We start from the raw sequence: 12,735 nt of genomic DNA on the forward strand, positions 1-12,735 counted from the left end.
ACAAGAGACACCATTTTCAACAATTCAATAACATAATTAATCAAATTTCTTACCAAATCACCATCATACACTATTAAAACTTAATAAAAGAATTGTTATTGATCATAGTTAGGGGCACTAGAGCTTGAAAGAGCCCGTCGTCAGCGGTACTATTGTCTATGAGACTTGGAAGGGGCCATGGGGCACAACGCAGCAAGCCAACAAGGCTAGAAGGGACGACCAATAATGGAGAATTGGAAGCGTTCGACGTGGGGTTTATGGTGTTAGAGTTTATTTTTTGCTATGTAATATGAGGTAGGCCAAAAAAATACACTATAGATCGATTTCGAATATCCAACGGACAATCTACGGGTGGAAGATACTCCCTCCATCCCATAATATAAGCCGTAACCACTTTTTATTCATGTCCCATAATATACTCTCTAAACGTATGCACATCGATACAGTGACATAGAGAAAATTAAATATATTTCTAGGTCTTTAAACCAGAGATGGTTACTCCTTATCTATACTAATCTATTAAGAACCTAACGTGGGCACCTAATACCATAGCTTCACCCTCCATGCTAATACTCTGGACCCACCCACCACACCGCGCTAAAATAGTGCAGAGCGAGCACTCGAACTCATACCCACTGCTTCAAAAATTTAGAGTTAACCATTAAACCACACATACCTTAGAATTTAAAAATAAACAATAATTATATTTAAATATATATCAACATGTCTACCCGACTTTGGGTAGGAATAGAACTCCTATTGATTTGCTAGTTGATAAAGTAAATATCCAGCCCACTCAATGCTAGGCGTAATGAGGATAAGGGCCTCCAAAAAACTTCTTTTCGTTCTATGAACTTTAAGGTGCATGAAGTCTCATAGTAAACTCTTGCAGCGGAACGATAGACTCTATTTCACTTAGATTGATTTAATTTAGGCCAGAGTTAGATCTAAGTCAAGGTAATCCTCCTTTGAAACACTTTGGTATTATTCCTAGATAGATCATAAGACAAATAATCAATCAGAGCACAGGGAGCCATTTTATTAAAGTCTGACCACAGATCAAAACTGTGGTAAAAACATCAAAACTGTGGTAAAAACATGTATCCATACCCGGCTCTGGTATCTATTGGATTAGATATCCAACAAATATCTAAATCCACAGGTCAAATTGCGACGACTATGGCCATCTCAGAGAACGCCCCGACAATTGCCGGCTGCCCGGCTTCAACCATCGTGAGGCATCAAAACCGATAGCGGCAACTCTTATCGACCGGTCCATCCAGATTCAACTGATTTCGAGCTAGGGTTCATGCAAGTTAAGTGAAGCTATACAAATCAAGATCGTTCCAACCAACACTTTGGCTTATTTTTCATCACACAAGAAGCAGCTCCTGCTGTACCGACGCCGACACACATCCACACACACACACACACCACTCGTGGTCTCGTGCAGGTCAGTAGGTTCCATTCCGCATCCAGGCAGCGTTTTGGCAGCGCAAGCTCCTGAACGCGTGGGTGCAAGCCCCGCTTTTCTTCAGTGGTAGAGCTTGTCCAGATCGTCTTTGAATTTGGCCTTTATCTGCTCCCTCTTCAGCTTAAGCGCCGCCGTCACCAGCCCGGACTCCGGCGTCCACGGCTCAGGCAGCAGCTCGATCTTCGCCGGCACCTCGAATCTCTCCAGCCTCGCTGCTTTCGCGGCCTGCACAGTTCGAGCATGTCACCTTACATGACACACCTTCCTAAAGCTATAAAGGAAAAACTGACCGCATAGGCCCTAATCCACAGTTGCAATATATAAACAAAAACCTAGCATGGCTAACGTAAACGAAAAATTGAGATGGCTTCAAATGCGGGTGATTGTTGCTGCTGGTACTAGGAAAGAAAGATTTTGTGCCTCTGCAAACCAAAGAGGTACCACTCTTCCTTAGACACAGCAACTCCTCTGTTAGTATAACTTTTAGTCATGTAAGACGCCGTCAGTTGAGATGGCTAACCTTCGATAGTGATTGCTGAACCTCCTTAACCGCCTGGCCATTTTGGCAAAGCTCTTCAAAGCCTTCACAGTTTATCCCAGAATTTTGAGCCCACTTCTCCAGGGCCTGGCGTACTGGAACAACCAGGGCAACACAGTAGTTATGGAACGGATCGGCGTAGACCATGATGCTCTCCACATAACTACTTGTTGCTAGAGCCGATTCAACCTGCAAAAGAGGAACAGTAAATCACTCTTTCGACAAAGTATTTACAGGTAGGAGTCCCTTTTCAAAAGAAAAAAAAAAGCAAAACAAACCTTGCCAAGAGACACATATTCTCCGTGCTGAAGCTTTACTATATCTTTTTTCCTGTCAATAATCTCAAGGCACCCGTCAGGATGGAACTGGCCAATATCACCAGTGTAGAACCAGCGTATACCCCTCTCGTCAACCTGTAGGTCATATGAAATGGAAATGAAGTGAGAACTCTAAGGCTACAATGTTCTCGACTTCTAGTAGTAGTCTTACTTACCTTGTATACTTCATTCGTCTTTGCTTCATTGCTGAAATAGCCTTTTGTTATACTGTGTCCGCCAACCACGACCTCTCCTCTCGGCATCGGATAATCAGAAATCTTGTAACCACCTTCTTCCCATGAAACAAGCTACATTGGTTTGACGAAAAAAAGGAACATATTTCAGATAATTAAGGCCTGGACATGCTGGAAAGAGATCAGTTTTTCAGAAAAATGGAAGTGTTCATTGTATTCGTTAGGGAATCAAAATCAGATAAATGGTTGGGGGGAAGTATTTAATGGAAAAGTTTGAGCATTCCATTCAGAAAACTAAAATGCTAAGCTACGTGGTTGATAAAATGGATCCAGAAAAGGTGACAAGCATGACACTCCCAGACATGCTTAAATCTACCACCTGTTCTTTTTAATGCAGGTATTATCTGCTACATCTGCCATATGAATATCAACTACATTTGTTAACGGATCCAGCAAACATCAAATTTGTAGAACAAACCTTCACATAGCAGCAAGGAAGTGGTGGACCAACACGACCCACACTTGTGTCATCCCATTCAGTGAAAGCTGCTCCAGCACAGGTTTCAGTCAAACCATAGCCTTGACCCACTGGGACACTGCAGCAACACAACAATCAAGTATCATATAAGAACAAGCAAAGGCAACACCTTACCTTATCAGGAAAGTTCATAGGCTACATATGCGATTGAATATAGAAAGTTCCACTCATTAGTAATCTTCAGTTTATCGCCTTTGAATTGGTAAGGAAATTCAGAATAATGATAACTCTAGATATTTAAGGATGAACTAATCCAACTGAGAATGACTGAGATTCAGGATAACATGGACCTGGACCCAATATGAGCATGTCAAATTTGTCATTTGTGTACATTCAACGAGAACATAGGTCAAGAGCTTTTATAAGCAAACAATGATGGCAAATTCACCAACACAAACAGCATTCACACCTTTTATTAATGAAATGATATGCAACTCTCCTGCGTGTTCGTGAAAAAAAAATGATGGCAAATTCACGGTCTAACAAATAACAGTCCCTAGTCAAACGCATGGGAATACATTTACACCTGCTATGAACCAAGATCACTCACTAACTATGCTTAAGAGTTTCCTGTGTAGCACTAGATGAATATTCTGATCCTAGTGGCATATAGAATCTGAACGATATACTGTTCCATAACTAAGAATCGCACTATACCATACATTCGATCGGCTAAGATAATAAATTGTAATTTGAGATAAGCAGGGCAGAAGACATTACCCTAGACATATATTCATGAATCTTTGTGTGTCACCTGATAAAGGTGCACCACCACAAAGAACAAATCTTACACGTCCTCCAAGCATTGCCCGTATTGGTTTATAAATAATGGTATCCCATATCATCCTCTCCGGTGCCCAGGATCCAAACCAACTCCCCTCAATTGATGCAAGATTCCGCTTATATGCAAAATCAAACAGCTTTTTTGTCAGGCCACCCTTCTCACCAACCTGGAAAGAGAATTCAAAACGTTAATTTTAACAATGAAAAATAGTTGATTGCTTACAAAATGATCCCACATGATTAATGCCATTGAAAGCAGTTATATGTGTTATTAAAAATCATTGTGGAAATCTAATTCAAAGAAGCATGGTTATCTGTATGGTATATGACCATGTATAACTGGCCTGGAAACCCTACCACATGAAACCAAAAAGGAACTCCCTTACCAGTTACCTCATGTTCTAGCCACAAAATTAGAAGTGTAACAAGATATGTTACAATAGGGAGGTACTCAAAATATAAAACTTGCTCAAGTTATGTGCCACTTTTATCAACTGATCATAGTTGTATCACAAAGAGTTGAGCACAAGGGAATGACTATACAAAGGAATGTTCACACAAAGCACCCTTCAGGCTTTGTTTGGATAATCTAGTATTGACACCAATCCACATGGGTTGGGGTGGATTGGGGTGTAAATTAGTTTAAGTTACATCACAATCCACCTCAACCCATGTGGATTGGTGTCAATACTATATTATCCAAACAAAGCCTCAGTGGGTTATTATTACCATATACGTAGAATATTCTAATGGTAACAATGCTAATCAATGACATTTGGTGGAAATATAAAATTCAGGAAATAAACTCACTTTCTTAAACACTGCATCTCTGATACGATCCAAAATTGCAGGAACTGAAATTATAAGAGTAGGATTCAGTACAGAAACATCTCCTTTTGTCCCCTTCTTAATCTTGTTCGATGTATCAGTCATAGTCAATGTTGAACCATATCCAATGGCAGTACCAGAAGCTAGCATGACAGTCTGGATTGACAACATGTCAACATCATATCATTAAAGATAGCGACAACTCTTGTAAAACTACATGTTTATGAGTTAAAATATACATCACCTCTCCTGCTAGTTCAAAGACATGAGCCAATGGAAGGTAAGCCAGATAAACATCATTCATGCCAAGTTTTGGGACTATTGTCATGACTGCTGCAGTTGTGGCCACCATGTTGCCATGTGTGATCATTACACCCTACATCAAAATGAACCACCTGACTAAATTACAGGAGACAAAAACACCTAGTAAATCAATGATTTCAGCAAAAAAATCTTAAGAAGAAACTAAGCCCCTAACATGCTACAATATAACTAACTAGTTGATGTAGCATGATAAACTCCAGAAAACTACTCTTGTAGATTTTATGCATTTCAGTGCACTTGCACCAGAGTTTGATATCTTCGCATATTTTAGAAGCAATGTCAAGTGAAAGCTTTATCTACTACAAATTTTGCAGTGTCAGTTATTATCTATGCATAAATGCATTAGACGGAAAAATTGCTGCAATGGACATTAAGATGTGGCTCATTTTTCCCACACCAACACCAATCTTAATGGCCCAATTGGTCCTGCCACTGTAGGTTCTGTATCAAGGACACTGATATATAACCAAGCAAATATTGGGACCAACTGGGTTCTGATGTTTTATACAGAACCAGAGCCTTTTATCATTTTTATTCATGTTTATTCAGATTACAAGATTACGAATGCATAAGAAATTGCAAAATCTTTGATCAACAGTATACCTTGGGAAGACCAGTACTTCCGCTTGTATACATGATAACTGCAGTATCAGAGCTTGAAGGTAACCTTGCATCAACACTAGATGTCTTGCCTAACTCCTCTACTTCAGTGAAAGACAATGTTGTCAGATGCTTCACTTGGTTCAGTGTCTCAGCCTCGACAGGTTCATCCTCAATATAGATAATATGCCTAAGACTCTGCAATTTAGAGCTGATTGCAGGTATTTTCTTAAGTTGCTTCGAATCACATATCAGAGTTGAAACCTGTGTCTGAAATTCAACAGAAGAGTATTTAAGATGTGTGACCAAATGAATCGCTGCTCGTTAAACTCCTCCAATACTTCGACAGACATCAAGCGCTTATAAACAGCAGACATACAGGTTTTCTTCTAAAGCTATCAAGTTAAATAAAGAGTACAGAGTACAGACATGTAATTGCATACAGAATAGTTTTCAGCTGGATAGAGTCCAAGAGAAGATGACCCCTTCAAAAAAATTGTATAACAGTACACCAAATTCACAGTACCTCGTTTAGTGAATGCACCAATGCATCCTCACCAAGAGATGCATATATTGTTACAACCGTCAAATTTTGTCGGAAGCATCCCTAGAAGAAAAAAGATGATACTACAGTCAGAGAGCTTCACAAGTTCCAACAGGTGTTCTGATACAATGGCACACATGATATGATTACCTGAGCAGCAATGATCCACTCAGCTCTTGTATCAGAGAAGATAGCAGCATGACTATCTAGGTCGTGGCCCATCTTGACAAGTCCAGAAGCAAAATTACATGCGCGGTTAAATGCCTCGGCGTACGTATCCCATTCGTATTCACCAAGGTGCAGTTTCTCAAACTTCCTACCATCAGAAGATTCCACAAATTCCCTCTTGATTAGCTTCCTCGTGCCAAGACACCTCCGTCGAGAGTATTTTTTGCTGGCCATCTCGAACAGAGCTGACATCGTGGTGGCGCCTTCCCATGGGACTTCAACTAAGGAGGAAAACCTACTGTTTCGCATGGCAAATCCTTCCTCTCCACCCACATTAGCTCGCACCGCCCTCTGCTTTGTTTTCTTGCCAAACATCATGGAAAGCAAGACGGGAGTAACTACAGCAAGAAGCAGAGCGACGACAACTCCATTTACACCATACTCTTTCAACAGCGGTACGTCACTTGTTGCGATTCTTTTTAGAAAGGACAGGTTGGAATTGTCATCACTAACTTCTCCCATGGTTTTCTACTATGTCTGGAGCATCGGACGTAACTTGACAAACTTGGCTGCATAAAAGTAGCCACGGGGTTATGCGTGTTGGCGTGTTATAAAAGTAACAAATCTGATGCGCTTGAATTTGTACATAACAACATTGAGTGAGTGCAACGCAGGTGATGATCCATGATGATAGAATATTTGCCATGGGTACCACACCACTAGGCAGCATAATGGAATGGAAAAAAGGCAACATTCTAGCTACGGCAAGAATCTAACAACAGTAGGGTGTTACCAATGAGCTCAGCATCTGAGCGGACAGATTCAGAGTTTGCTCTACGTCAAAGCAAGAACCTTCCAAAGCTCAGTAATATAAAAGGTACGACGATCATGACAAACAGGGCAGAGCAAAATGATGTTAGAAAGCCGCAGCTTGCTTTTTTACTTTAGGTGAGGCAATGAAGCTGCCCAGGGCATCATAACGGACAGGGGGTCAGGGTCTCAGGGAGTCACAACGCCACAAGTGATAGCAGTGAGACTAGAGGCACTTGTCACGTCAATAGACCTAAATTTGAACAGACTTTAACAGTAACAGAGTTAGTGCTGTGAGGCCGGTCTCTGGGGACGACGGTAACAGACGGGACGGGGCTCTCTCACCCACTCCCACCGTCCCACGGAGGAGGGGGAGGGGGTTGGGGAAGAAGAGTTGCCAAAGCAGAAGACGCCGCAGAACAGGACAAGCTAAAGCGCGGGATCTCTTACCGGGAAGGAGGGGGGCAGCAGAAACGGCTCCGACTACTCCGCGACGACGCCTCGTGGTCGTGGCTGTGTTGTCCGGCTCGGCTCTGCGGGCTAGATGGGACCAGATCAGCGCAGAGGCGGGGAAGCATGGAGGGGGGCGAAGGGCCGGAGGGGCAGATCATGGCCTCACCTACGCCTCGCCGAGGAGGAGGGGATCGGTCGCCGGATCTGAGGTGGCGACGTCGTGAGCCGGTGAGGAGGCGTGTGAGGGTCTGAGTCCGTGTCGAATCGCGCAGGAAGAAGCAGCCTGGAATGGAATAGAGGTACTGGTTCCATTGGTTCTTGTTGTCGTGCCCCCTGACTCATGTGCCCACGTGTCGTACCGTACCATACGCGGCAGGGCAACTGTTTAGTGGAAACTGCAAGGGACGAAAGAGAAGCGCCTCACGTCCAATAGATCGGGCACCTGGGCCCATGAAATATACTCCCTCCATTTTTTATATTTATCGCGCTCAGTTCCAAACTAGCAAGGTGATCATACTAACAGAAAGACAAATCTAAAAAGATATTAAAGTGAATACATATTAAGAACTATGACAAAAATTGATAAGGATAACAAGATGGCACAAAAAATTGTGAATCGTGACAGCGTATTTCCACTTACTAATATTATTGTGAGCTAAAGTAACAATAGAATAACTATTTTTGTTTAGTTAAGGTCCTTTAGATTATCCCTTGTAACTTTACATAAATTATACATTTTCTGTCACAGTAGCAACATTATACATGCGATTTTGTCTCAAAGCTGGTAGGATAGTTATATATGCTAATAGTCGGGTAAACAAAAGAATTTGACAGAATATTGTCTGTCATTTAGTTTTCGTCACAATAATTAGTTTTATAATTAGACTATATTTAACACATGTAGTTGACATTCAAATGTTCGATGTGATGCATACTAAATTTTAGTCAGGAAATCAAGCACTCTAGTCGAACCGATCAAACCTGCACCAGCTCCACCAACATTACACACCATACGCATCATTAGGGTTATAATCGAATCAAATACGGACGAATATTTCTCATACCATTTTTGTTTCAGTTTTACTCTTTAGATTTGGATCAGGTATAAATATTATTAAGTTATGTCGGATAAGATTTGAATGAATATCGAGACCTTAAATATCTGAATTTGAATGTATGGATACAAATATAAATCAGTTACTAAATAACAGGACTCGAATATGAATAGGATCTTAGCCCCTTTAGATGGATCAGATTTAGATACATATATATAATATTCGTATCATTTATATTCCTATGTAGCATGACAGCCAATGACAACATGTCAATAAAAAAGTAAAATAAGAGAATTAATTAAAATTTTAAAATATAAAGAAATCAAAGAAAACAAAAAAAGGAAAGAAAGAGAAAATAAAGAAAAAAAACGTCGTCTACATGATTGAAGGCAGAGAAGAAAGAAAGTAAAGAAAATAAAGGAAACGAGGACAGAAAGGAAAGACAGAAAATAAAGGAAAGAAAGAGAAAATAAATAAAGAAAGAAATTGTCGTGTCTATGTATGTGATGCTTGTGGGGTGGGAGGGTGGGATGAGTGATGATCCGAAGAATATCATATGTTGGATGTGAGTAAGAGAACGAAGAAGTTTAGATAGGATCTTGTCCGTTTATTTTTAATTGTTTGTTTTATGGGTGCATTTGTTGATGTGACTATAGATTTATTTGAAGTGGTGGATTATATAGTGGTATAGATAAATATCAGAATTTGAATATATGGATACAAATATAAATCAGTTACTAAATAACAAGACTCGAATATGAATAGGATCTTAGCCCCTTTAGATGGATCAGATTTAAATACGCATATATAATATTCGTATCATTTATATTCCTATGCAGCATGACAGCCAGTGACAACATATCAATAAAAAAGTAAAATAAGAGAATTAATTAAAATTTTAAAATATAAAGAAATCAAAGAAGAAGAAAAAAAAGGAAAGAAAGAGAAAATAAAGAAAAAAAACGTGTATAGTTGACGTCGTCTACATGATTGAAGGCGGAGAAGAAAGAAAGTAAAGAAAAATAAAGGAAACGAGGAAATAAAGGAAAGACAGAAAATAAAGGAAAGAAAGAGAAAATAAATAAAGAAAGAAATTGCCGTGTCTATGTGATGCTTGTGGGGTGGGAGGGTGGGATGAGTGATGATCCGAAGAATATCATGTGTTGGATGTGAGTGAGTAAGAAAACGAAGAAGTTTAGGTAGGATCTTGTCCGTTTATTTTTAATGTGTTTGTTTTATGGGTGCATTTGTTGATGTGACTATAGATTTATTTGAAGTGGTGGATTATATAGTGGTATAGATGAACAGGTAGAGATGACAATGGATATATAACCATCGGTTAGTACCATTATTGTCGGGGACCATAATTAGGGGTACCCTCAAGACTCCTAATTCTCAGCTGGTAACCCCCATCAGCATAAAGCTGCTAAAGCCCGATGGGTGTGATTAAGTCAGGGATCAGTCCATTCGAGTGACTCAACCACGCCTCGCCCGAGCCTAGCCTAGGACAAGGGCAGCCGAGCCCGGAGGATTTCCGTCTCGCCCGAGGCCCCCCCTCCGACGGCGAACATATCTCCGGCTCGCCCGAGGCCCTGTCTTCGCTAAGAAGCAACCCTGACTAAATCGCCGCACCGACCGACCAAGTCGCAGGAGCATTTAATGCAAAGGTAGCCTGACACCTTTATCCTGACGCGCGCCCCCCGGCAGAGCCGAAGTGATCGCCGTCACTTCGCCGCTCCACTGACCGGCCTGACAGAAGGACAGCGCCGCCTGCGCCACTCCGACTGCAATGCCACCTGACAGAGTGAGACTGACAGGCAGTCAGGCCCTGCCAAAGGCACCATAGGAAACTCCGCTCCGTCCGACCCAGGGCTCGGACTCGGGCTAAGCCCCAGAAGACGGCGAACTCCGCTCCGCCCGACCCAGGGCTCGGACTCGGGCTAAGCCCCGGAAGACGGCGAACTCCGCTCCGCCCGACCCAGGGCTCGGACTCGGGCTAAGCCCCGGAAGACGGCGAACTCCGCTCCGCCCGACCCAGGGCTCGGACTCGGGCTAAACCCCGGAAGACGGCGAACTCCGCTCCGCCCGACTCAGGGCTCGGACTCGGGCTAAGTCCCGGAAGACGACGAACTCCGCTCCGCCCGACCCAGGGCTCGGACTCGTGCTCATCCCCAGAAGACGACGAACTCCGCTTCGCCCGACCCCAGGGCTCGGACTCCGCCCTGGCCTCTGCCGACGACCTCCGCCTCGCCCGACCCAGGGGCTCGGACTCGGCCTCGGCCATGGAAGACAGACTCGACCTCGGCTTCGGAGGAGCCTCCACATCGCCCAACCTAGGGCGCAGGCCAGCCACGTCAACTGGAAGCGCCATCATCACCCTACCCCGAGCTGACTCGGGCCGCAGAGAACAAGACCGGTGTCCCATCTGGCTAGCTCCGCCAGATAGGCAATGATGGCGCCCCGCATACTCTGTGACGACGGCGGCTCTCAGCTCTCTTACGGAAGCAAGAGGACGTCAGCAAGGACTCAACCGCTCCGACAGCTGTCCCTGAAAGTCGCCTAGAGGGGGGGTGAATAGGGCGAAACTGAAATTTACAAATATAAACACAACTACAAGCCGGGTTAGCGTTAGTAATAAAGAAACGAGTCCGCGAGAGAGGGTGGAAAACAAATCGCAAGCAAATAAGGAGTGTGACACACGGATTTGTTTTACCGAGGTTCGGTTCTTGCAAACCTACTCCCCGTTGAGGAGGCCACAAAGGCCGGGTCTCTTTCAACCCTTCCCTCTCTCAAACGGTCCCACGGACCGAGTGAGCTTTCTCTTCTTAATCACTTGGAACACAAAGTTCCTACAAGGATCACCACAAGATTGGTGTCTCTTGCCTCAATTACAAGTGAGTTTGATCGCAATGAAAGAATCAAGAAAGCACGATTGAAAAGAGCCAAGCGACAAGAGCGACAAATAACACACGGATCACTTTCTCTCTCAAGCCACTAATCACTAATGATCTCTTTTCTCAATTTGTGAAACTTGGAGAGATGGAGGCTTTGAGTGTGTCTTGGAATGGATTGCTAGCTCTTGTATTGAATGTTGAAGGTTGGAATGCTTGGATGAAGTGAATGGAGGTGGTTGGGGTTGTATTTATAGCCACCAACCACTTCCTAGCCGTTGGGCCATTCTGCTGAGCGCGGACGGTCCGCCCGCCTGGTGCGGACGGTCCGCCCCTGTAGATCAACGGCTGAAAATGCAACGGTCAGCAGTAACGGCTATATCAACGGCTATATTGCATTTAATGCGTCGTCAGATGTCAGACAGAGCCAGTCGCGGACGGTCCGGTCGTGCACCCCGGACGGTCCGCGAGGCCCCTTAAAATTCATTTCTCCGAACCCGTCACCTTCGGGTTTTTTAGTTTCTTACCGACCGGACGGTCCGCGCCTGAGGCCGGACGGTCCGCGCGAGGGCTCGGATGGTCTTTGCTTTTTCTCCGGACAGTCTGTAGTGGAAACTTGTGTTTTTGCAATGGTTCTGTCCGAGGGTCATTCTTGTGTCGCGGACGGTCCCCCGCAGAGGCCCGGACGGTCCGCGCTTGGCCTGTTTTTCCAAAAAGCTTCTCCTGTCCGGAATAATCTACGGTATTCCGGACAGTCGAATTAGTATAGTTGTAGATGAACCTTTGGCACCTGTAGAACATACAATCTAGAGCAAACTAGTTAGTCCAATTATTTGTGTTGGGCAATTCAACCACCAAAATAATTTAGGAACTAGGTGTAAGCCTAATTCCCTTTCAATCTCCCCCTTTTTGGTGATTGATGCCAACACAAACCAAAGCAAATATAGAAGTGCATATTTGAACTAGTTTGCATAATTGTTAGTGCAAAGGTTGCTTGGAATTGAGCCAATATAAATACTTACAAGATATGCATGAATTGTTTCTTTCTTATATAATGTTTTGGACCATGCTTGCACCACATGTTTTATTTTTGCAAACTATTTTGTGATTCCTTTTCAAAGTTCTTTTGCAAATAATCAAAGGTAAATGAATAAGATTTTGCAAAGCATTTTCAAGATTGAAATTTTCTCCCCCTGTTTCAAATGCCTTTCTTTTGAC

At 43.0% G+C, this 12,735-nt stretch overlaps 1 protein-coding gene across 3 annotated transcripts; it reads right to left on the reverse strand.

Moving 5' to 3' along the window:
• Positions 1 to 1,014: 1,014 nt before the first annotated feature.
• Positions 1,015 to 7,884, reverse strand: LOC100285568 (uncharacterized). 3 transcript variants are annotated; one of them, XM_008669919.4, is made up of 13 exons: positions 7,738 to 7,884; positions 7,569 to 7,651; positions 6,291 to 6,877; positions 6,123 to 6,203; positions 5,600 to 5,866; positions 4,917 to 5,048; positions 4,655 to 4,828; positions 3,782 to 4,011; positions 3,002 to 3,119; positions 2,506 to 2,637; positions 2,291 to 2,425; positions 1,995 to 2,201; positions 1,015 to 1,699 (listed from the first exon to the last, which is right to left on the reverse strand). In XM_008669919.4, exons 3-13 carry the CDS (start codon positions 6,828 to 6,830, stop codon positions 1,535 to 1,537), a joined length of 2,181 nt encoding a protein of 726 aa, XP_008668141.1. In that variant the 5' UTR covers positions 6,831 to 6,877; positions 7,569 to 7,651; positions 7,738 to 7,884; the 3' UTR covers positions 1,015 to 1,534. The 3 variants fall into 3 exon arrangements, with proteins under 3 accessions (XP_008668141.1, XP_008668143.1, NP_001151931.2); NM_001158459.2 differs by having other exon boundaries at positions 1,269 to 1,699; positions 7,569 to 7,658; positions 7,738 to 7,832; XM_008669921.4 differs by lacking the exon at positions 7,569 to 7,651.
• Positions 7,885 to 12,735: the final 4,851 nt, after the last annotated feature.

Source organism: Zea mays, chromosome 2 (genome assembly GCF_902167145.1).
Source record: "Zea mays cultivar B73 chromosome 2, Zm-B73-REFERENCE-NAM-5.0, whole genome shotgun sequence".
Classification (NCBI taxonomy): domain Eukaryota; kingdom Viridiplantae; phylum Streptophyta; class Magnoliopsida; order Poales; family Poaceae; genus Zea; species Zea mays.

Coding starts and splice junctions, on each gene's coding strand:
- LOC100285568 (XM_008669921.4), bottom strand. CDS start 6,830: ATGGGAGAAGTTAGTGATGACAATTCCAACCTGTCCTTTCTAAAAAGA. Junction 4,012..4,654: donor GAGATGCAGTGTTTAAGAAA/GTGAGTTTATTT, acceptor TTCTCTTTCCAG/GTTGGTGAGAAGGGTGGCCT. Junction 2,638..3,001: donor TTCCTTGCTGCTATGTGAAG/GTTTGTTCTACA, acceptor AAACCAATGTAG/CTTGTTTCATGGGAAGAAGG.